General features: G+C 56.0%; 1 protein-coding gene across 4 annotated transcripts in view; it reads left to right on the top strand.

Moving 5' to 3' along the window:
- TMEM104 (transmembrane protein 104) overlaps nucleotides 1-19,172 on the top strand; it is a 42,374-nt gene extending 23,202 nt beyond the window's left edge. For all 4 annotated transcript variants that reach the window (XM_082774738.1, XM_082774739.1, XM_082774737.1 and 1 more), the window contains 2 exons: nucleotides 4,418-4,511; nucleotides 15,342-19,172. In XM_082774738.1, coding sequence (XP_082630864.1) covers nucleotides 4,418-4,511; nucleotides 15,342-16,102 — 855 coding nt within the window. In that variant the 3' untranslated portion in view covers nucleotides 16,103-19,172. The remainder of the gene's footprint in view (nucleotides 1-4,417; nucleotides 4,512-15,341) is intronic.
- Nucleotides 19,173-21,369: the final 2,197 nt, after the last annotated feature.

Raw genomic sequence — 21,369 nt, 5'->3', positions numbered from 1 at the left:
GCAGCTAGTGTGTGAATCAGCCGGGCCGGGGCTGCTGATTGTGCTTCCTGAGCTGCATGGGCTCGTGGTGGAAAAGCCACGCGCCGGGAAGCGGATGAAAGCTATTGACCTGCGCTGGTTGGGAGCGATATATGCGCCCTTCAGGTCAATAAAGAAGCTGTTTAGTCAATGCAGCCCTCTGGCTGTGGCATAAGGCGTATTTGTGGAGTCTGGAGGGCTGCTGGTGTTCGCTGGCCGTCGCTTAGTGGCCAGGAGCTCCCTTGGTGGTGGTCCTGGCTGAGACTAAGCTGATTCCAGCAGCCAGATGTCCTATTAACGCTTGATCTTACTCCTGCTTTTTTAAGATAAGCCAATAAATAAGGTTATGTAAGCAACATAACCTTTAATCTTTAACATAAGAGCTTTAATAATGTGCACTTTTAGAAATATTTATGAAAATACAGTACACTCCAGCCGGCTTCCCCCGTGGCAAGAAGACACAAGTGTGCCAGCCTGCTGCTCGTGCTGAAATGCGAAGGGCTGACAGGTACGGAGGCTGGGAAGGTGGCAGCAGCTGAGATGTGGGTGAAGAGCAGCTCCCAGCCCTCGGTGTGCTCCTGGCATGGCAGCAGTGGGTCTGCAGAGCCTCCCGGGGCACCCAGCAGGTCTGCCGGGCAGGGTGTAACTCAGGGTGACAAGCTGCTCTTCCTTCTTCTGCTCTACGTTTCTACTTTTCTGCCTGGAAATGTCAGTAAAAGCGAGAAAAAGTGGGTTTTGGTTAGTAACGTGCTGGGTTTTCCCCCCCCCCCCGTCCTCCAGCATAAGGAGAAGTCAGCTCTTGTGCCCCTGTTGCATTTATCTGCCACTTGCCTGGTCCTCCCCGTTGGGTGGAGAAGGGTGGGCAGAGATCAGGGAACTGCTCTTTGCAGCCAGGTCACCGCGTAAAAACACGGCAGGAAGGCTTCTCTCTGCCATCCTCTGCATGGAAACGGGGTTTGATGGATCTGGTGCTCCTTAGCTGAGGGGAGGATTCCCTTCCCCTGCTTAAGCTGGAAATGAATCATCCTCGTACGCCTGATGCTTCCTACCAGGGAAGATTCTTCTTGCTAGAAGAGAAATCTTTAATCAATGCAGACTGTGCTTGTTCTGCCTCAGGTTAATTTGCTGAAGTTCAGGAAGAGAATTATAAGCTCTTAGCTGCCTGAGCGAGCTCGAGAGGTGAACTGGAGAAGTTGGGAGAGCTTTTTCATCTCTAAGAGCTCGACTTCTGGCAGGGCCAACTTCAGTTTTCTGTGGAGGTTTCAGGCTGTTTGAACTGCACACGTAATGAAGCGCTCTGTGAATGATATCCCTCTGGGGAAAGCTTGAGCTTGGAAAACATCAGGTGGAAGGCTTGGTGTGTGTCTGAGGCGCTGCTTTGGGCTTGCGTTCTCCTCGGGGAGGGCTATGAAACTAATTAGCTCCGTGGGTAGGAGGAACATTGAGGTGTCTGGCACAGGGAGGCTGAGAAGTTAGACATCCTCGTTCTGAGCCTTGTGGTCTCATATTTTTGGGGTGTGATTTTTAAGCAGCCTTCCTGGCTGTGGGACACTCCTGAGGTTTGAGGGGATCGGGCCTAATGCAGGGACTGAGCCCTCACCCCTCCATGTCCTGGTGTCGCTGAGGAGCTGGCCCTCGTCCCTGACCTGTGCTGCATCCTGCAGAGCTGTTTCACCCCTCAGGGATGTTAATCTTGCGGTTCGACGTCCTCCCCTGCCCTGCCCATCTCCCCCCAAGCTGCTCAGTGTGTGCTGTGACTTCCCTCAAAGCAGCTGGCACAAATCTCTGTGGAGCAGCACCACCTCATCTCCCTCCAGGCCTGAGCATCGCTCCTATCGATCCGTGGATACCCATCTCCGTTCCCTAACAGACATCGAGTGGAAGAGGTAATATATTTCTATTGCACTTGAATTCATTTCCCACTTGGTTTCTCTGGACCGCTTCCAGGATCTTGTTAGGCACAGAAGGCGCTGCTTGCCTTAAAGGAGGGGATCCCGACCGCTCGGCCACAAACCCCTTGCCCTGCACCGTGACTTCAGTAAAGCCTGCAGAATTGGAAGAGTTGCTCCATGGATTGAGGTGTGTGATATGCCTTAAGCACTGGAGACTGCCCGCAGAAAATGGAGTGTAAAATCCAGAAGAGTTCCTTGTGCTTCATTAGCAGTTGGAGGAACGTACAGGAGCCCCAGGTCCTTCCAGCAGCTGACATTGCTTTTTGTGCTCTTCAGCAGCAGAGCCCCAAATCCACCCTAAAGCAGCTCTTCAGTGATGTAGAGGAATCCAGGTTTCAGAGCCAGCTGTTTGGTGCTCAGTGATCTCGTGTCAATCCTTGGTACGGTTTGAGGTGCTGTTCTGCCAATTGGTTCCGTTGCATCCCAATTAGCAGAGGACACCTGTTCCTTAATTAGCACCATCCTTCCCCTGTCTCCTTTGTTTCAGCTCTCCCTGCTGCAGGAGCTAATAACGGGACCTGAAGGGAGGCTGTGCTGAGCAGCGCGTGTTTTGGGAGGGGGCTGAGACAAATCAGTGTCAAACTCCAGAATAATTTCCAGCAATAGAGTTGGTGTCTACTTTGGTTTCTCTGGATCTTTGACCTACTCTTTAGGCTAAAGTTTTAGTCCTCTGAGGTTTGTGCCCTGTCCTAGGACTGAATGACAATCTGTAAAGGGTAGGAGAGGGAGTTAAGATGACTAGAAGAGAGGAACAAGAGGGGGAAGAACAAAAAAGATTTGTAACTGGCTGATTTGCTTGTGTTAAAATGGAAAGTGTCTTAATAGTTAAGGCTGTTTTAGCTCGTAGTCTTGTCAGTTATGCCTGCGATGCTGTATTCTGTGTCATTTCAGCACTTCCTCCAAGCATCCTGAATTGTTTTGCAAATCTGAATTCTCTGTATGCTTTCTCTCTTGTTTTTTCTGCTTGCAAAGAAAAAAAACACAAGATCTAGCGTGAATGGTGGCCCCGAGGTCGTAGTGTCTTGACCGAGCAGCGTGTGAAACCCAGGGGCTCTCTCCTCTGGTCCCCTTGTTGGATTTACTTTGGTCGTCTGAGAATACTTGCAGTGTGAGGCACTTCCAATTTGCCTTGCAGATATTCTGAAACAGTCTCAAAAAAGGTTTCTTGGCGTTGTACTTGTCTTAAAATAGCTCGGTTCCTGCTCTGTCACTGATTCTGGGGTCAACAGAGACCTGGAGGCTCTGCCGCCTGCCCTTTTGAGTCTCAGTTCTTCCCTTCTGGTGACACCTTTTCTTGGGAACTGCTTTAAGAAGTCATGGAAAAGAGCAGCGTGTAAATATTAATGTTGAGTATTTGTCTTTCACATCCTGTTGGGATTCTGAACAAATCCTGACGGCGTGCTCTGCAGCCTCCTCGATGCTTCTGTGCTGCTCGTGGACCTGCTGGTGCATTGCTACCCCACCGCTGGCAGCTGAGAGCCTGTGCTGCCCTGTGGACTGCAGGCAAACCTCTTCGGTAGCACCAATTTGTGTCCCTGGCACAAATATCTTCTCCCAGTTCACGTTCAGACCTCCATCGAGGTCTGTTGTCTTCCTGCAGCAGCTCCTTTTCTCTGCCTGGACGAGGCGGTGCTCTGCGTGCTGCCCCGTGCCCCAGCCAGCTGTGATGGTGCTGCACAGGGCACTGCTGCTCCAGGCATGGGCTGACAGCAGGTTTGTGTTGTGCTGCACGAGAGAGCTAGAGGAAACGCGTAGGAAACAGCAGCCTTAATGCTCTTTCTGTTTTGGTGGATAGATTTTGCAACCCTGCTGGAAGAGGAGCAGCAGGCGGGTGCCGCGGCGTTCCCAGGTTAGGTGGCTGCGACCCGCTGCTCTCTCAGCGTACACCTAAGGGGGCAGCGAGGAGACCAGCATCCAAGTCAGCAGTGTAACTGTTCAGTTTTGAGCTTCCTGCTCGAAAACGTGCAACTCGGTGTGAATTAAAATGTCCTGGGCAGCCCTGGTTCTGTCGCTGTTCAGCCTCAGACACCTCAAAGCCAGCCATCAGTGTTAACGCGAGCAGACTGCTCCCAGCTATTGCTGCCCGGGCCTAAACTGAGCACGTACCTGGACAAAGAGGCTACTGTTTAGTGTTTAATGTTTCATAAAGCTGCTGTGAGAGCCTGTTCTGAAACGTGTCAGTAAAGCCAGGCTGGAGCAGTGATAGCGAGTGGCTGAGAGCCAAGAGGATCCTGTGCTCTGCTCCTGCCCAAGGCAACTTCTGATACCGAGCAGCTTGCTTGACCCCTGGTGTGTCTCAGCCAACCTAGCTGTAAAATTAAGCAACAAAGAAGGCTCTGACAGACATGTCTGGAGGTGAACTTGCAAGGCAAGCTTTGCTTTACTGATAAATTTGTCTTCCTAGCAGAACTTGTTTTTTAACCTGGGTGTTTTTGTTGTCCTTCCAGGCAGCGTTCACTCTACTCCTGGGTCCTTTTACCTTCTTCAACGTGCAGAAGACCAAGTATCTTCAAATCATGACGTCTCTGATGAGATGGATAGGTGAGTCTTGGCAAGCCCCCACCTCTTCGCCATAGATGGAACCTGACTCATGCCACGGATGCATTTTTTTTGGCAAGATATTTGTGTTTGTAAGTGCGTGCTTGTAAAAACAGCCTCTTTCAGGAGGACTGGCCAGGCCTGCTATCCGTGGTAAAGAAAAGGAATGTGGTTTTAGGATAAAGTTTCTGATTGAAACAAAATATGCTCAATCAGACAATCTGGTAGATGAAGTTGTCTTCATCTGAGACTTTCTGTCCTTTTTACCATGTTTGCATTTTTTCTCTGGGTCTTGATAGGATGTGCTCATTGAAAACCCTTAAATTAACACATGTTGCCCTTGGGAAGCATGAGCTCTCCCAAAATCTTACTGCTAAGCTCTTCTGGAAGGACAGGTATTTCTCTTAAAGGAGGTGAGCCATCAGTGCTTGCAGCGCTGGTGTCATCCAAAGGTGCAGCTGCCTCACACCTGGCTTTTGTGTGTACATGCACTTAAAAGGCTGAGAGCTGGGAGTGTGCAACAGAGGCTTACACTGAGACTTGTCTTGGGTTGTGTAACCTACACAGGGTGACTGCTATTCAGGGCTAGCAGTTTTCCAGCACCAGTGGCATTTTGGCAGGTTAAAAATCTCCTCGTTCGTGGGCCCAGACCATTTGAGCACAGAACTCTTTGCTTATACCCATCACCAACCTAGAATAGGACAAAAAGATGACTCTCAGACTATTTTCCCACCACGCACACATTTGACCTGACTTCAGCTGGAGATAATATCCCTTCTCCAGGAGATCAAAGGCCTGTGATCCTGTCTGGAGGTGGCTGGCAGTTGCTGCAGAGGAACAGAGAGCCTCTGTTCCAGAGAACACCTGAGATGGGGTTAAGCAGCCATCACCCAGGAAAATGAGGCTGGATCTTAAGCCCTCGAGTCTCAGATGCTGAGCGGCTGAGTTAACGCAAGCTGACCTCAGGTGGTGTGAAAATCCTCAACTCCCATTTTTCCACGTTGCTGTCTGAGCACATGAAAGGTTTGAAAGCCCCCCCAGCATGTCCTTCACAGAGAGAGGTTATCTCATTAAGGGGGTATTAAAGGAAGGTTTTTTATTTTATTTTTTTAAAGTGTAATCCCTTCAGCTCACTGGCCTGCTTCCAATGACTCAGCCTCCTCTTTCCCAGTAAAGATATCAGTCAGACCTCACTCACCCTGTCCCTGTGACAACCTGCCTGGCCTGCCTTTGCTTTCCCTGCAGCCAGCTGCCTCCGGTTCGGTGATTGCTGAGCCTTGGTGTAAAGGCAGAGCTGCCTCTTCCCTCCCTTGATGGAGAGGGACAAAGGCACTGGTTGGAGAGGTGTAGGGGAAACGCGTGCTCCAGCCTGATTGATTCCTGCGTCAGCCTGCTGGAGAACAGCTGCCCCAGATAATGATATTTAATGACCCTGACAGCACCTCGGTGCCTACTTAGAGCAACAGATTCCGTATGCACGCGATGAGGGATAGGTTTGTTAGGAGGGACGATTTATCAAGCAGCCATGTGATGCAGGGAACAGAAAAGCTCTTGCTGCAGGTTCTGGGATAAGGATGGATCCCATACTGTTCAGATTTATCAAGCTGGCTTCTCCCATGTCCTCACGTCACCTGCTGTCCTTCTCCTCCAAAAGCAGGACGTTGAGTTAGATGTAGCTTTCTGTTGGCACTTAGATCCTAAAAAACGGAGTTGTTTGGTGCCTTGGGGTCTCTTGAACTTGTCCTGCCTGGATGCCAGTGGCCAGATGGGGACTCCTGTCCTCGTGTCTGCCTTTTCTTTGACTTCCTTTGGTTGTGGTTAGCCTCGTGGCTCTGAACGTGGTTCTTCGGTCTTAGATCAGCAGCATGAATGCCGGAGCTGCCGGCCTCGCTTTTGTTCTGCTGGGTGCAAACTTCCCCAGGGGCAGGGGCTGGCTCAGCTCACCCAAGCCCACAGGTCGGTACGGGTGGGAAGCCAACCCATACTCCGCATTAGGATTTTTAAAACCAAGCCTGGTAGAGCCGGGAGGCCGGTAAGGCTCTGTAACGTGCTTACCACGAGTCCTGCCATGCACTTTTTTCCCCGACCCCATGAAAACGCCCCGGATTTCAGAGCAGCACTGCCTGCCATGCGGACACAGCGCCCCAGGTGCCGCATGGCAGAGCTGGCAGCGGCTGAGGCTGGCTCCTGGCAGCGGGCAGAGCTCGCTGCGTGTGAAGGTCACTGCTGCTGGTGGCTGCGACGGCGGCAGCGCTGCCTTTGGAAGCCGCTTCCCCTCTCTCCCCTGATCTGAGCACTAATCAGATGTCACCGGGCTCCTCGTGCTCGTCGCAGGCGGCGCGTCCGCTAGCAAAGCCTGCAGGCGTCTCTGTCCGCACCTGGTGGACAGGAAAAAAAAAATCCTGAAAAATTGTGTCTTAAACGACCTGAACTGGGAGGAAAAACGGGCCGGTCTGAACAATGTGGAGGTGCAGCAGGGGTGAGCCCTGTGTCTGGAGGTGTTCCTCACCCCAGGTGAGGGACTAGCGCTCATCCCAGGTAAGGACCAGCTCATCTAGCAACAAGGCTGGCACGGTGAGTGCTCTCCTCTCAGGACCGTAGGAGCACTGAGGGTGGATCTGCAGCTGCAGGTGGCCTGGGGCAGGGAGCTGTTGGCAGCCTCCTGGAGAAGCAGCTCACACACCTGGCCGCAGAGCCGACTGCTCGCTGCAGGGCGAGTGCCCCTGGTGAAATTCAGCGTGGTGCTCACGTTGCTGCTCTTACCCGTGCTGAAAGATCTTGCTTTTCCTGGAGTTGGCTGGTGTGTGAATGGTGCCTTTTCCAGTGGCAAGAGCTGCTGGCCCTGCTTGGACAGCCCGCTCCTGCTTGTGCCAGAACTGCCTGGGGAGGTGTCAGTGGTCAGAGCACAGGCACCCTGGCCCCAGTCAGCTGTGGGGAAAAATCAGGAAAAATCACTCGTTTAAAATCCTGGTAAAGGTGCTTGAGGTGAAGCCTGGATTTGACCTGGGGCTAAAACCTCCTTGGCTCACCCACTTCTGGAGGTATGTTGCCAAGAGCACACAGGGACCCTGTAAGCACATCAGCAGTGGGAGCCGTCCCCTTGGGGCGGGGAGGATTCCTTCCCCAGCCTGTAATTTCCTCCCTCCTGCCAGCTCCCTTCTACCTCAGCCCTGTGGAGTGCAGAGCTCTTGGTAGCCCAAGTCCCGTGGTGGTTGTGGAGTTTTCCTCAGGTCCTGTACAGGATTCTTGGCGCAGGAGTTTGCCTGCAGAAGGCTAAACCATTAATAATATTTTCAATTTTGTTTGGACTTCAGGCTCTTTTTCCTAAAGGCTTTAAATTTGTGCTGGAGACGGTGACCCAGCCAAGCCGATGCACTTCTGGCAGCAGAGGGGCCCGGCCCTGGCTCTTTATGACCGGACAATAACTGCCTGGCGGTGGCATGGGAAAGGACGTGGATTAAGACAGATAACAAAAGGGGACAGGGCTCGGCGGAGCTCAGCAGCAAACACTGGGCTATTGTGTGTTAAGCAGCTAACCCGATTAATTGCAGCCTGTTACAGCCTGGGATGCCCGGCTCTGTAGGTGGGGGCTGCTGGCTTCGGAGTTATTGGTGGCGTGCTTATTGCTGCTGTTACTGAGTAGTCTGTGGCAAATGCTCCCAGACAGCTCCCACGTGGGAGGTTTGCTTTATGGACTGCTCTCGGTGCCGTATCGTAGTTAGCAGAAGTATTTTATTTTAATAAAAAGCCCTTTTATGGAGGAAGAAGCTTCGGGGTTTGCTGGCTGCAGGCTCCTTCCCTGCGCTGTAGCACAGCTGGATGGTGCCACATCCATTCTCCTAACTGCAGCCCCAGAGACAGATTGCTCCCAACCCTGCCCAGGTAATGATCTCACGATTATATGCCCAGAAATTAAATCTCCTTCCTCTGGCCAGTAAGGTGGAGAGACAAAGGACAAGAACAGCCGGCAGGTGTGTTAAATATTCCCCCGCTACCCCCTGTTCCTTTCCAGGGTGCTTGGTTGAAGGCTCCTAGGGAAGAAACCAGGAAAGGGCTCTCTGGAGGCAAGCTGCTGACTCCCCCAGTCTGTTCAGTTCTTTGGTAGCTCCTTCCCTACCACCAGGGGCTGCAGCCCTCAGGGTGGCCTCCTCGCTGCTCCGAGCAGCAGGCAGGGGAGGGAGCATCCCAGCTCTGCCCCTTTCCCAGAGCAGGGCGTATGGTAGGGACAAGGAAGAGGGAGTTACTGTGAGCCAGGACGCTGTTGCATGTTCGGTTGTTTTAGGGATTCAGGCAAGCTCCTTCACCCAAGTAACTTCGTGTTCTTGCATCCTTTTTGGAGCAGAGAAAGCTGCTGCCGGAGCCCAGGGTAAATAATTCACTAAGAAGTGAATATATTTATGAAGAGGTAGCTAAAAGGCAGTGCTTCTGTCATGCTCGCTCTCGGAGCTGTCGCTTGAGGAGCTCATCTCAGTGGTATTTGTGGGGGCAGCGAGGCGAAGCGGGGCTGATGGCAGTGCAGGAGCCTCCTTGGCTTCAGATGCAGATGGAGAGTGACGGGCGGTGCTGGATGGGACCGCTGAGATCCTGCCTGAGGAGCTGACGTTCCTGAAAAGAGCACTTCATCCAGGCAGCAGGAGACGAGCCGACGGGTCTGAGAGCTGGAGAAGGGGAGCTGCAGGACGCATTTAGCCCTACGTCCCTGTGCTCTGAGGGTCCAGGTGATTTCAGGGTGGGTGTGTGGCACACAGAGCTGCTTTCTGCTGTTCAGCAGGTGAAAGGGTGTGCTGTTGGGACAGGAGGATAGGAATTGTGCTGGGTAAGGCTCAAGGCAAGATGGGGAGCGTGTGGCTGAGGCTGCAGAGTACCTGGAGTTCGTGGGACATGGGTGCTGTGCCCCCAGTGCCTTCCAAAGCATGCCAGACCCCAACTCGGGTTCATGGTGACACCCAAGTGTGCAATACTCCTTTCTCATAAAAAAGTAACTTGTCATGTGGGGAGAAGCGGCTGTCAAAGCTAACAGTAAGGCCAAGCCAGGAGCAGAGCTCAGAACAACCCCAAATTCTGCGGCTTTATGGTGCTGCTGCCGGAGGTGACCAGAGGAGAGAGGACAATAAACAACGCGGGTAATTTTCCACCAGAAGCAAACAAACGCCTTGGCTGCTCTTCCCTTCCCATATGTTGAGATAAAGCATCCGTGATAAACGCCGGAGTGCAGAGCAGTTTTTTTTCTCCCTGTGCACGGCTGCTGGCGTGCAGGTGTCTGGGGCCGGGGGCAGCTCCACGGGGCCCCCAGCAGCTGCTGGTACCTGGGGGGCTGCCTGGTAACCTCAGAGCCTAGCAAATGCTACCCCGGAGGACCAAGAAAAGCAGCAAGGTGATGTCTAAAGGTTTTATTCCTTTACAAAATGAGTTCTTCCTGGCCCAAGACCAGGGCAGCAGCAGCAGCACCCGAGATGGTTGCAGCAGGAGCCGGCACAGCCCGGTGAGGTGGCAGGGCGGAGGTGCCGGAGACCAACTGCTTCCACTTCTCAGGGCACCTTTTTCTTGGCTTTGGGGTAAGCTGCATCACACTTCTGGGTTCTTCACACATCCCACGTGTGGTTGTGTGTCCCCTGCTGTGTGAGCAGCAGTCCCCTGCCACCTGGGCTGCGCCTCAGGCTTTGCAGCAGGGAGGTGAAGTTACCCCTGCAGGTCCCCGCTGCCCGGCAGAGGAAGGAGCCACGCTGATGTCCCACAGCTTTTGCTCGTACCTTTCTTCTGGAAAGACATTTCCCTCCTCTTCTCCTTCTGACATTTCCCAAGGGAGTTGCTGTCTTCAACGAAGAGATCCATCGTGTTTCCCCCCGGTCTCTGCTCTCATAAATCCTTCATCTTCCCAGAGACTGCTTTAGGCTCGGTGCCAAGTCTGATCCTTAACTACTCCAGCTCCCACATCGGAGGGAGCAAATCTGGTCCCCTCTTATCTCTTCACCATCATTTTGTGTAGAAACCTCCTCTGAAGGCTGCAGAAATTTATCAGTTGGCACTCCGGGTTTCTCCAAGAGCTGCAGGTCATCAGCAAGTGGTAGGATAGGGCTTCTGCAGGAGACGTGGGGTAACTGGCTTTTAAGAATCAGCATCTGAATTTCAGATCCTCTGTTCCGCCAGCGTGGTGAGCTCCAGCTGTACTCGGATACTGGAAATGCCACAGCATCCCTAATGCCTGGCACTTCCAGGGCTCCCGTGGGCTCTTACGCCTGCCCAAAGCACCGCAGGCAGGCGGCTGGCACTGAGCTGGGGGAACGGCATCGTGGAAAGGCATCGGCTGCAGGGTGGGCAGCACAGGTCTTAATTAGGGATGTGGAAGGTGCCTCTGTCTTCACAGAGGCTGTGCTGGGTGTATACGGAGCAGGTGCTCTTGCTTTTTTACTCCTCCTCTCCTGAAAGCTGCCTGCTGTTAAACTAAATGGGGTCTGCTTAATATCATCCTCTTCAAGAGCGGTCTCCTGTTTTCAGCCCGATGAAGGTTCAAGACCAAGGCTGTGACGAGGAGTGAGCTCCTTCCTCCCCTTCAATCCTTTCAAAGAGAAGGGGCAGTGGGATCGGGGCGATGCCCTCCTCTCGGGATCCATCGTGCCGGCTGATGTGCGCAAAGGGAAGCGAGTGGCGCGCGTTGGGGAAGGGCGATTCATTATCATTATTTCCTGGCATATTGATTCTCCGCTCCGACAAAAAAAAAAAAAAAAAGCTCTGTCACACCGACAGGCAGTGGTGACGGATGGCCCTGCCGCAGATGTGTCAGCAGCACGGCGCCTGCTCCAACAAATGGCCCTGCCTGGGGTGGGGGAGCAGCCAGCCGGGGGGGCTGCACGGCACTGCCTCTCCCTAGGGACAGCTGGTGGTACTGGGGTGCTCGTGCTGGGCTCGCTGGTGCAGGATTGAGAGGGGACGGTGCTGGAGAGGATGTGGCTCGAGCTGGGGCCAGGTCATTCTTCTGGCTCCGAGCACACGGCGTGATCCCAGAGGATCCCGAGTTCTGCAGGACCTCGCTCCTGAGCTTGTTTCCACCTTACCAAGTGGCCCCCTGAATTCCCCGGCAGCACGTTTCCCTTCCACGCTTCCCAGCGTGGCTCAGTTCGGCATCTTCATTACTTCTACGTGCTAATGGAGAGGCAGAGGTGGGCCACCAGCTGAAACATCTCCAGAGCATCGTGTTTTGCCTGGGGTGTAGGGAGAGCTAAGCCAGAAACTCATCTTGAGCACCAGTTCCTCAGGAACCTACTGGGGTGGGAACTGTTTTATTCTTGGAGGTTTTTTTTCTTGCAGTAGCCTTTCTACAGAGAGATGAAGCTCATCTATGAGACAGCACTTAGCATTTACAAAGCTGTTTGTTCTGACTCTGCAAAACTATCCATAAACGTGGAATGGGCAGATTACCTCCACTGCTTCTCTCTGAGCTCTGTTATGCTTCTGTCAAAGCTCACCAAACTGTATTTTTAATATCCCCAGGCTCCCATATTTTCTCAGCGTGCTGGTATTTGGATGTGTTCTCATTCATATTCATTCTTCCACCTGCAAGAACCATGGCAGAGCTGCCCTGTCTCTGAATCATCTCCTGAGTCAAGCAGGACAGGTGGCAGTAGCAGTCTGCAAGGGCTGCTCATCTCGGAGGAAAAGACAACATCTCCTTACAGCTAGAGCAGGGGGCTGCAGGGGATGTGACTGGTCAGTGGTGATGAGATGCATCACAATTTTTGCTTTGTGTCCCCCTTTTTTTTCCACCCACAGTCTCATTTTCATCCTTCAGCTCAAAGGATGCTCAGAGCTCCAGGGGAGGGCAGATGAGACGAGCGGTGTCCTCTGAGCCTTGCTGGCTGCAGAGCTTCTCCGCGGTGCGTGGGCTTGGAGCGGGTCTAACACCTTGTAAATCAGGGCAGGCAAAGCCCTCGATTGCTTTTTAGGGACTGTACAAAACGTGGATCAAAACAAAGCTTTTGTGGAACCTCCTAGCAGTCCGTAGCAGCCTTGCTTTGTGGCCCTGGCTGCTGGTGGCCGCGGTGCCTGAAGGGCTCATCCCTGCGGCGTGGTGCTCGCCCGCTCCCTTCTGTGCGTACGGAGCAGGCTGAGGCTCTTTGATGACCCCGTGTCTGACTTCGCAGGGGTTCTTGCTGGCAAAGCAGCTGCTGGACAGTTGATGTGGCACCTGCAGGTGCCACGAAATATTGTGGTGTGAGTCCTTCAGCCCGCTGTGCGGGTAGAGGAGGATGGGAGTGGGAGCTTTGTGTGCCCGCAGGGTCCTGCGCTGCCTCTTGTCCGCTCAGAGCTGCCTGTCAGTCACAGCCTGCCAGCTTCTTTTCATCCTGATTTATCATCCGGCATAACTAGGTTTCAGAGTTTCATTTTGGGCTTGCCTCCTCCCAGGGACAGGCAGATAAATCTAGCATGCAAATGCTTTAACTCTCTGGTTCCAGGAGCGAGGCGAGAGGCTCACCCGCTGCAGGCAGCGAGAAAACAGCCCCCAGGGCAGGGCTGCTGCCAGCACGGGGCTGCAATCGGACGGGGGACACATCCAGTCCTCCCAGCACCATCTTTCTGAAGGGCAGTGCATCTGCAGAGCAGCAGTGGGCAGGGGGAGCACAGCTTGCCTCGCTGGAAACAGCACTGGCTGGGATCTCAGTGTTGGCTTGTCGCTCCTCAGAACTTTAATTTCTGATGGGTTTCATCTCTGGAAGAAGTCTGCAAGGAAATAAAACCAAAGTGTATGGGAGTTCTAGCTTCTGGAGGGATAGGTTTCGGCTCATCATTTGGGGAATCCACTGGGAACCCCGTCTGTCAGTGCTTCGTACCAAAACCGTGCCGGGGCAGAGGGGAGCTCTGAGAGGAGCCTCCCAGGTGGGGAGAGGGAGGTGTCAGCGTGCATCCAGAGCTGCCCAGCCCGCTTTGCCTTGTTCTCAGGGCACCTTCCCTTCCTCAGAGCCTGTGCCATGTCTCTTAGGGCTGCCTTGCTCTGGCTGGTGCGCCTGGCACAAGTCTCCTCTGGTGAGGGCGATGGGGAGCAGGGGAAGACACCAGCACTGCCTGTGCCCACGGTGTGCCTCTCGCTGCCTTGAGTGAAGGCGAGGGGAATTGCAGGCACCCCGAGCAGTGAATTGCTGCTCTCTGCAGCCCTCTGTGCCTGCTGCTGGGGATGGAAATGGTGCTCAGCGCTCCTGGGCTGGGCTGGCTCTCCCGGAGCTGTGAAGGAATGGGTCGGCTGTCATCCCCCAGCCCTGGGTTTGTGGAGAGGCTTGTCCTGCTGCTGGGAAACATCTGGAAGTGAGAGGTTTCCTTGGGCAGTAAGAGAGAAAACGGGGTGGTTGGTAAGTGCTTAGCACGGGGCTGCTGTGGGAAGGTGGAGGGGAACTGCTGAGAGAGGAGCCAGCGAGGGGTGGGGGTGCTGGGGGGGTGAGGGGAGGTGATGCTGGGTTGTGGTGAACCCGGCCTCGCAGGGGATGGAGGCAGCGAGTACCAACAGGTCTGCAACTCACTTCAACCCCATTCCTGGCGAGTTTTCCTGCCTCAGCTGCCCGCAGCAGGCAGGCTGCTCCTGGGCACGGAGCGCGTGTCCTTGTCACCCTGCGCTCGGTGCCGCTGGCCTGCCTCCTATGGCCACACAGCTGCCTGCTGCTCCGTTTAATTCCTCTGTTTTTATTTATGATGTTGAAAGCCATGCATAATACCGGTGTCAGCGGTTTGTTATTTCTCTCATTACCTGATAATTCATGGCCGGGCTCCGAGGCCTTACCCCAGCGCAGCAGACGGCTCTGCGCGAGCCACCCTGGCCCATCCAGCGCCAGCGTCGGGCTGTAAATCTGGCTGCTTGCTGCCCTGCCAGGCAGCTTGCTCCCCTGCTCCTTTTTAACTCCAGCCCCTGATCATCCTTCCCAGGTGGATGTGATTTCTCCGATGCCAGAATTGGCTTTCTGCGGGTTTTATGTGCCATGCTAGGGATAATGGTCCAGCGATAACTGCTGCTGGCTGGCGTTCCCAGCAGCAGAGTAAATCAGGGTATCGGCCCAACCACCTCCATTTGTTGTGCCCCTGGCACGGAGCTTTTTGTGATAAGCTCTGCGAAACGCTGTTAGGCTCTTCCCTGACACGAGTGAAGGGTAGACGAGCAGACTTCGTGCCGAGAAGCGATGAATTTTAATAGCAGCTTTTCGGTGCTGTTTTAGTCCCTTCCAGACTGGCTGTGCCACCCTGGGATTAGCTGCAGCCAGCCTGTTCCTCCTGCCTGGGCGATGGCTGGCTAGCTCTGGCGCTGTCGTGCCTGACAGATCGCAGGGACGGGACAGCTCTGCATGGCTGCTGCTCCCCTGCACCTGCCTGCGCTCGTGGGTGAGGGCTTGGAAGCGTTGGTCTGGTTGTAAGCGTGTAGAAATATTGCTGGGCTCGGCTCTGCAGCCAGGCTTAGCCTTCTGTTCCTTTAGAGGTCAAAGCTCAGACATCTCAGGCGCTTTTAAACGGGGATATTTAGCCAAGGTGCAGAGCAAAGCACCCTTGGGGTCGTGGAGGAAGAGGGCAGTGGTCCCGGCAATGTTCGTGTTACACACTTGAGGGACCCCGAGCAATTATTTGCTGCTGGGGGGGGAGTGGGAGTCCCAGAGGAGGGAGACGGGAGGGAGATGCCTGCCAAAAGCCCTGAGCCTGTTCCCTGATGTGCTGACAGCGAGTGCTGATCAGTTCCTGCGCTCCTTGCCTTTGTTATCCCCCGTTCCCCAGACACAAGGAGCAGGGCGAGAGCCGGGGCCAAGGCCAAGGTGCTGCCGGGAGGAGGGCTGGGCTTGACCCCAAACCTTCTCTCTGTCTCTCCAGCCTTCATCCTCATGATCATTCTGGCCCTCATCCGCATCAGCCGAGGCCAGGCTGAAGGCCACCCCTCCATGGCCCAGCTGTCGGGCATCCGCAACCTCTTCGGGGTGTGCGTCTACTCCTTCATGTGCCAGCACTCGCTGCCCTCCCTCGTCACGCCCATCTCCAAGAAGAGGCACGTCAACAAGCTGGTGCTGCTGGACTACGTCCTGATCCTGGCTTTCTACAGCCTCCTGTCCTTCACCGCCATTTACTGCTTCCGCAACGACACCCTGATGGACATGTACACCCTCAACTTCACCAACTGCGACATCGTCGGCGTCGCCTTCATCCGCTACTTCCTGGGCCTCTTCCCCGTCTTCACCATCAGCACCAACTTCCCCATCATCGCCGTCACCCTGCGCAACAACTGGAAGACCCTTTTCCACCGGGAAGGGGGCACCTACCCCTGGGTGGTGGACAGGATCGTCTTCCCGGCCATCACGCTCGTCCCCCCGGTGCTGGTGGCTTTCTGCACCCACGACCTGGAGTCCCTGGTGGGGATCACGGGTGCCTACGCCGGGAACGGGATCCAGTACCTCATCCCCGCCTGCCTCGCCTACTGCAGCCGCAAGGACACGCAGCTGGTCTTCGGCAGCGGGACGGTGAACAAGCACCTCTCCCCGTTCCGCCACACCTTCTGGATAGTCTTCGTGCTCATCTGGGGCTTCTCCTGCTTTGTCTTTGTGACTGCCAACATCGTGCTGAGCGAGGCCAAGCTCTGACGGGGGTCGGCGCTCTCCCTCTCGGCTTCCAGAGACCGCGACCCCGCTGGGACTGGAGGGGAAGAGGTGGCGTGGAGGGAAACTTTTCCTCCAGGCTGTCGGCATGGTGGTGCGGGTCCCGCTTGGACGCGGCCTTTTCCTCCCCCCGTGTGGGTGGAGAGGGCTCGGCCTCGTCCCCCTGGTTCTCAGCCCATCGCCGCCTTCGGCTCCGTTTGAGCATCGCTGGGGGCGCTCCCCTGGTGCTGCGGGTTTCGGCACGGGGGGAGAGGCAGCCGGGGCTGCTCGCTGCAGTCATCAGCTCAGAACCAGCGGGAGGGTGGGGGAGAGGAGTCCCCAAAACCCGGGGAGCTGAGGGGAGGGGAAGGAAATCAGGGTGGGCACAGCCCTAGCTCGAAGCGAAGGGCCCTGTGCTCTGTTACACTTTCTTTTTCCGGAGGCATTAACCTGGTTGTGCTCCGGGGAAGGAACACCACGAGTTGCCCAGGATCTGGGATCTCTCAGAGCTGGATTTCTCCAGGCTGGGAGTTTACTCTCACACTTCTCACCCTGCTCTTTGCTGTGGCAGCTTCGCGGCCTTGCTGCCCGCTGACTTCAGCTGGCAAAACCTTTTCCCGTTTCATACCGGGCTGGTGCAAGAGGCCAGACCCTGACGGCAGTGGTCAGGGTTTGTGCAGGCTGGGAAGGTGCTAATTACCCCGTGCTGCCAGGCGTTACCTGCGAGAGCTCTGGCTGTGCACACGGCTGCATTCCCAGCCTCCTGTGCTGGGTAATTAGCCCTGAAACGAGGTGGGTGTTAACTCAAGGGAGCAGGCGGGTGCCAGCAGGGGAAGGCAGTGCCGTGGCTCAGCTCTGCCTCCTCCCTGCGGGAGCTGAGCTCCCAGGCCTTACAGGGGAGGGCAAATGAACTGGTCCTAAATCGGTCCCAAATCCCATCTCTCTTCTGCACGGGGTTGGGGTGGGTTTTGGCTGGTCCTGCTCGGCTTAGCTGGGTTTGCTGAGCCCCCAGGTGCCTCTGTGTGTGTGTCGGGCTGCCCCTTTCCTTAGCCAGGCGGTGCTGGAGGTGATCAGTGCAGCTTTCCAGGCACTTCTGAGGCTTCTGTCGGTCACTGCAGCACCACGCGGCCACAGCCAGCACCGCTTCGGGGGTGGGAGGCTCTCAGGCAAAGATCCGAGGGGGTTTTGTAACAAAAGGAAGAACTTAAAGTTTTCACCTGGAATATTTTAAATCCTTTTTTTCTCCTCTGCCCTTCTTAAAGCAGGTTCAAAGCCAGGTGCATGTCCCTTACATCCTTTCCTCCTGCCCTCTGCACTTGCTGCAGCATTGAGTGTCACCGCTAGCTAGGAGCAAGCTTTGAACTGCAGCTCTTTTTAATCAAGCTCCGTTTTCAAGTAGGACTTTCTCCTTTCCATATGACCTGAAGTGCTCCTCCCGGGGGACTATGCAAGTACCTGGAGCTGTACAAAAACACTCGATGCTTTTTTACAGCAGAGCCCTCCGCCTCTCGAGCCCCAGCGCTGCGCCTGTGTCCTTGCCAAGCTGCTTGGAGAGGATGCAGGGGGCCTGCTTCTCTCTGCTCCAGCTCCATCCAAAACAGCCCTTGGCAGCCCTTGCTGGCGAATTTAAACATCCCCAGGTGCTGCGGGGAGGCTGATGGGGCATCCTCGCTGCCAGATGAACACGTGGCTCCACGACACGTAGCTTCACAGGTGGCTGCTGCCTCGGCTGGGGTGTTTGGAGAGCAAAACCAGGGGGCAGCTGGGCTGGGGGCACCCTGCGGGGCGTGGGGCAGGCGTCTGCCACTGCCCCCTTCCCCTGCTCGCTCCCCAGCTCTTGCAGAGCCTCGGCTGCTGGATCTGAGCCCATCACAGGCACCCCGATGGCTGGGGCACGCTGAGCTGAGCCCCCCCGCTCCTCCTGGTGCAGCTGCAGTGGGCACAGCCAGCAGGAGGGATGTGATGCCAAGGAGACCGGGTGTGGGTTGATGCAGGGGGCCGAGGCTTTTCCTATCCCCCCTCAGCCTCCTGTCCTTTCATTCAGCTCAGCCTCAGCCCTCCGAGTGCCCGTTTGAGGTCCTTGCTGCCCCATTTCAGTGCCAGCCAGAGCAGGGGTGCATCCGTCACTGCTGTTACTGCGCCTCCACTCATCCTCCTGTCCCCGCTCAGGGCTGCCCGCAGCCTCCCCTTCCCTCCTGCCCCTTTTTCCAGCAGCCTCCACGTGCAGGGGCTGGGCTGAGACCTCCCGGCCCTGCACATCCTCTCCTAGCCTCCTCCCAGGAGCTGGTCATCCCATCTCATGGTCTCACGAGCCCAGACGTGCCTTCTCTGCCCTGGCCTAGGTGACCAGCTCTGCTCTGCCGTGGCACCTTGCCTGGAGAGCTCTGAGGCGCACGAGAGGTTCCTGGATCCGTAACCCAGAATATTCCCAGATGCCTGCAGCCCTCACGCAGCAGCAAACCCCATCTGTCCGAGGAATTGGGGTGATGAAGGGAGAGAAACTCAATTTTTCACCCCAAATGTGACAGCAATGCCTTAAAAACGACGGGGGGGAAGCGGGCAGGGGGCGGCTCAGCAGAGGAGGGGCTGGGGGCCGGGCACGAGCTCCCTCCTCTCACCGAGCAGCAGCAAACCTGGTTTGATTTGCCTGTTCCTGACACCACCGATTCATCCTCGCAGGTTCTCACGCCGTGCTCGTCCCGACTGTAATCGGTTTTCAGAAAAAAAAAGGGATTAAACCCAATAAAACGCACACACTACACCCGGCTCTGCCTCGCCTCTTTCCTTCCCCTCCTCGCCGGGCAGCGGCTCCCGGGGGGGCTCCTGTGACGGATGGGGCCACGAGCCAAGGAGAAATGGCAAGCGGAGAGGCTAATGGAGACCTCACCTCTGCTTCCCCATTAGCCTCCCGCCGCTCGGGCCGGTGGCTGCAAACTCAATTAAAACATCTGCACTTTCCCCTTCTCAATTACATCTCCGTACACTTAAAACCAAACAAATTGAATCGCTCGGCTGCCTCGGGCGGCGAAGGCAGTTTCTGCCAACAAATTTATTATCGCCATAAAGCGCGGCTTGATTTATGTTAAAATATTAAAACGCAGCTTTATGATGGAAATAAACGCTTTCTGCCGTGGTTCTCTCCGAGGACCTCACAAGCAGCGGAGGATTTTGGGGCTCGGGCTGTAGATCTGGAGCCAAAGTGGCGGCGGGGATGGAGTCGGGCTTTTGTGGCACTTCAGGGAGCGACGGCCACGGACGGGGAAATAAAAACCTGGAGGCTGAGAAGGGGCTGGGGCAGGGCTTCGACCTCACCGAGGCGCAGCACCTCGCCTTGGGGTGGCTGTGGTGGCTGCACCATCCCCGTGTGGGACCGACACCTTCCCGGCCCCTTCTCCTTTTCTGGCTGCAGATTCCCGATTTTAGGGAAAACCATTCCTAATGGAATAGCTGGGGGTGGGCGCCTTGGGGCAGCTCCCGTGGACGCGGCGATGCCGGGGCTGGCAGATGCAGGGGCTGAGCAGGGTGGGTGCCGGGGGGCGCGGTGCCAGCAGCGCTGCCGGCAGCGGTTTCCTCGCCCAGGGCGCACACGGACGGCAGCCCAGGGCAGCGCGGGTGCCAGAGGCAGCCAAATTAAAAAGTGATTGATTAGCCCATCTCGCTGGGAAGAAATAGCACGGCTCGGAGGCTGCTAAGCATTAAATACCCAACTTCTGCTTTGGACAGCCCGGAGCCGCCGCCGACCAACCTTGGGGCTGCTCCTCTCCCATCAGCACCCCGAATTACCCCCAGAAAAGCAGTTTTTCCCATCCCAATTAGCATCTAAATTAGATATGCAAATGCCTCCACCATGGGGGGGGGGGGGACCTGGGTGCTGGGGGCACATGGGGGAGCCCCTGGCCCTGGTTGCCCGACCCCGGGTCCAGCCGTGAGCCCTGTGGGCACCCACCCCCGGGCCACCTCCCCTGGCAGCACCCTGGGGTGCCCCATCCCTCGCTGCCCTCCGCCTCCCGCAGCAAAGCCCTTCAATAAAACATGAGGCGAATCCATTTGGCTTCTGCTGAGTCACCGGGGATATAACTAATTAATATAAAATGTGGGTTGAGGATTTTTTTTTCCAGCCCCTTTTCCGCTCTGTTTTTTTCCTACAGCCCCCAAACCCTGCTCAGGCTCAGCCTCGGACCCCGCTCAGCCCAGCTGAAGTTGCCATGCTCTCTGCTGGATTTTTGGGCCAGAAAGCCACAATTTGGGGGAAAACTCCCCAGGGCACTTGGAGCCGGGTGGGGAGCAGCCTGGCTGGAGCTGCCCCATGCAAAGTGGTGCTGTGGGCAGGGGTGGCACGGGAAGGCTCCCCCCACCAGCTTCATTCATTTATCACCTTTAGTTTTCCATCGCCACCTTCCTCCCTCCCCGAGCGGCCCTCGGAGGGGCTGCCAAAGCAATTAAGAGACAATTGCAGTGACAAATAAGTAACGGGAATTAAAGTGTTAGCGCCGGCACGCGATGGCAGCCAGGCTGCAGGGTAGGGGGGAGGTGGGACACTGCCTGGGTTTCGCCCCAGCCAGATGGACGGGTGGATGGACGGACAGATGGACGGACAGGCAGGCCTTGCCAATGCTTCTGTCCCCGGGCAAGGAGCGTTCAGGCCTCTCCTGACCTCTGTGGGGCTTGGCAGCCACCCCTTTGGTGCCCTTGCCCAGCAGCCACCCGACCGGCTGCGTTGGGATGGGGCAAGGGAAGGAGGAGCGAGCCTGGGGGGTGGTGGCCCTGTGGGACACCTTGGACCCGCTGTGCTGGTAATGAGGGCTGAAACCAGCAGGTTGGAACGGAATTAAGGACATTTCCCCCAGATCTTGCTCTGTGGGTGCTCTCCCAGCCTGTGCCCGGGGGCAGTGGTGCCAGCCGGGCACGGGGACACGAGCGGGGCTGGGGCTCAGGACCTCGAGCATTGCTGTGGCTGGGGGGACAAAGCCAAGGGGCTCACGGCCAGCGATGGAAGAAGGGTCCCCAGCCGGTTTAAAATGTCTCTTTAATGACCTAGACGTGGAGCTTTGAGTCCCTTGGATGAGCCAAAACATGACGGAAACGCGGCAGCGATGAGTTCAGCGTCCCCGGCCAGCCCTGCCTGCGGGGCCAACCCAGTGCGGCCCCGAGGAGGCTCCCCCAGCCCCCAGAGGGCACGGACCCGGCTTGGAGCATCCCGCTGCCAGCAGTGGAGGACCCCGGGGTGCTCGAGCACATCCCCGGGAGGAGCACCGTGCCGCAGCCCAGCCAGG

Source organism: Aythya marila (assembly GCF_965140915.1).
Source record: "Aythya marila genome assembly, chromosome: 18".
In the NCBI taxonomy this organism is placed as follows: Eukaryota; Metazoa; Chordata; class Aves; order Anseriformes; family Anatidae; genus Aythya; species Aythya marila.
The sequence above is the reverse complement of the archived record's forward strand: the minus strand, read 5'-3'. Positions and strand labels throughout refer to the sequence as shown.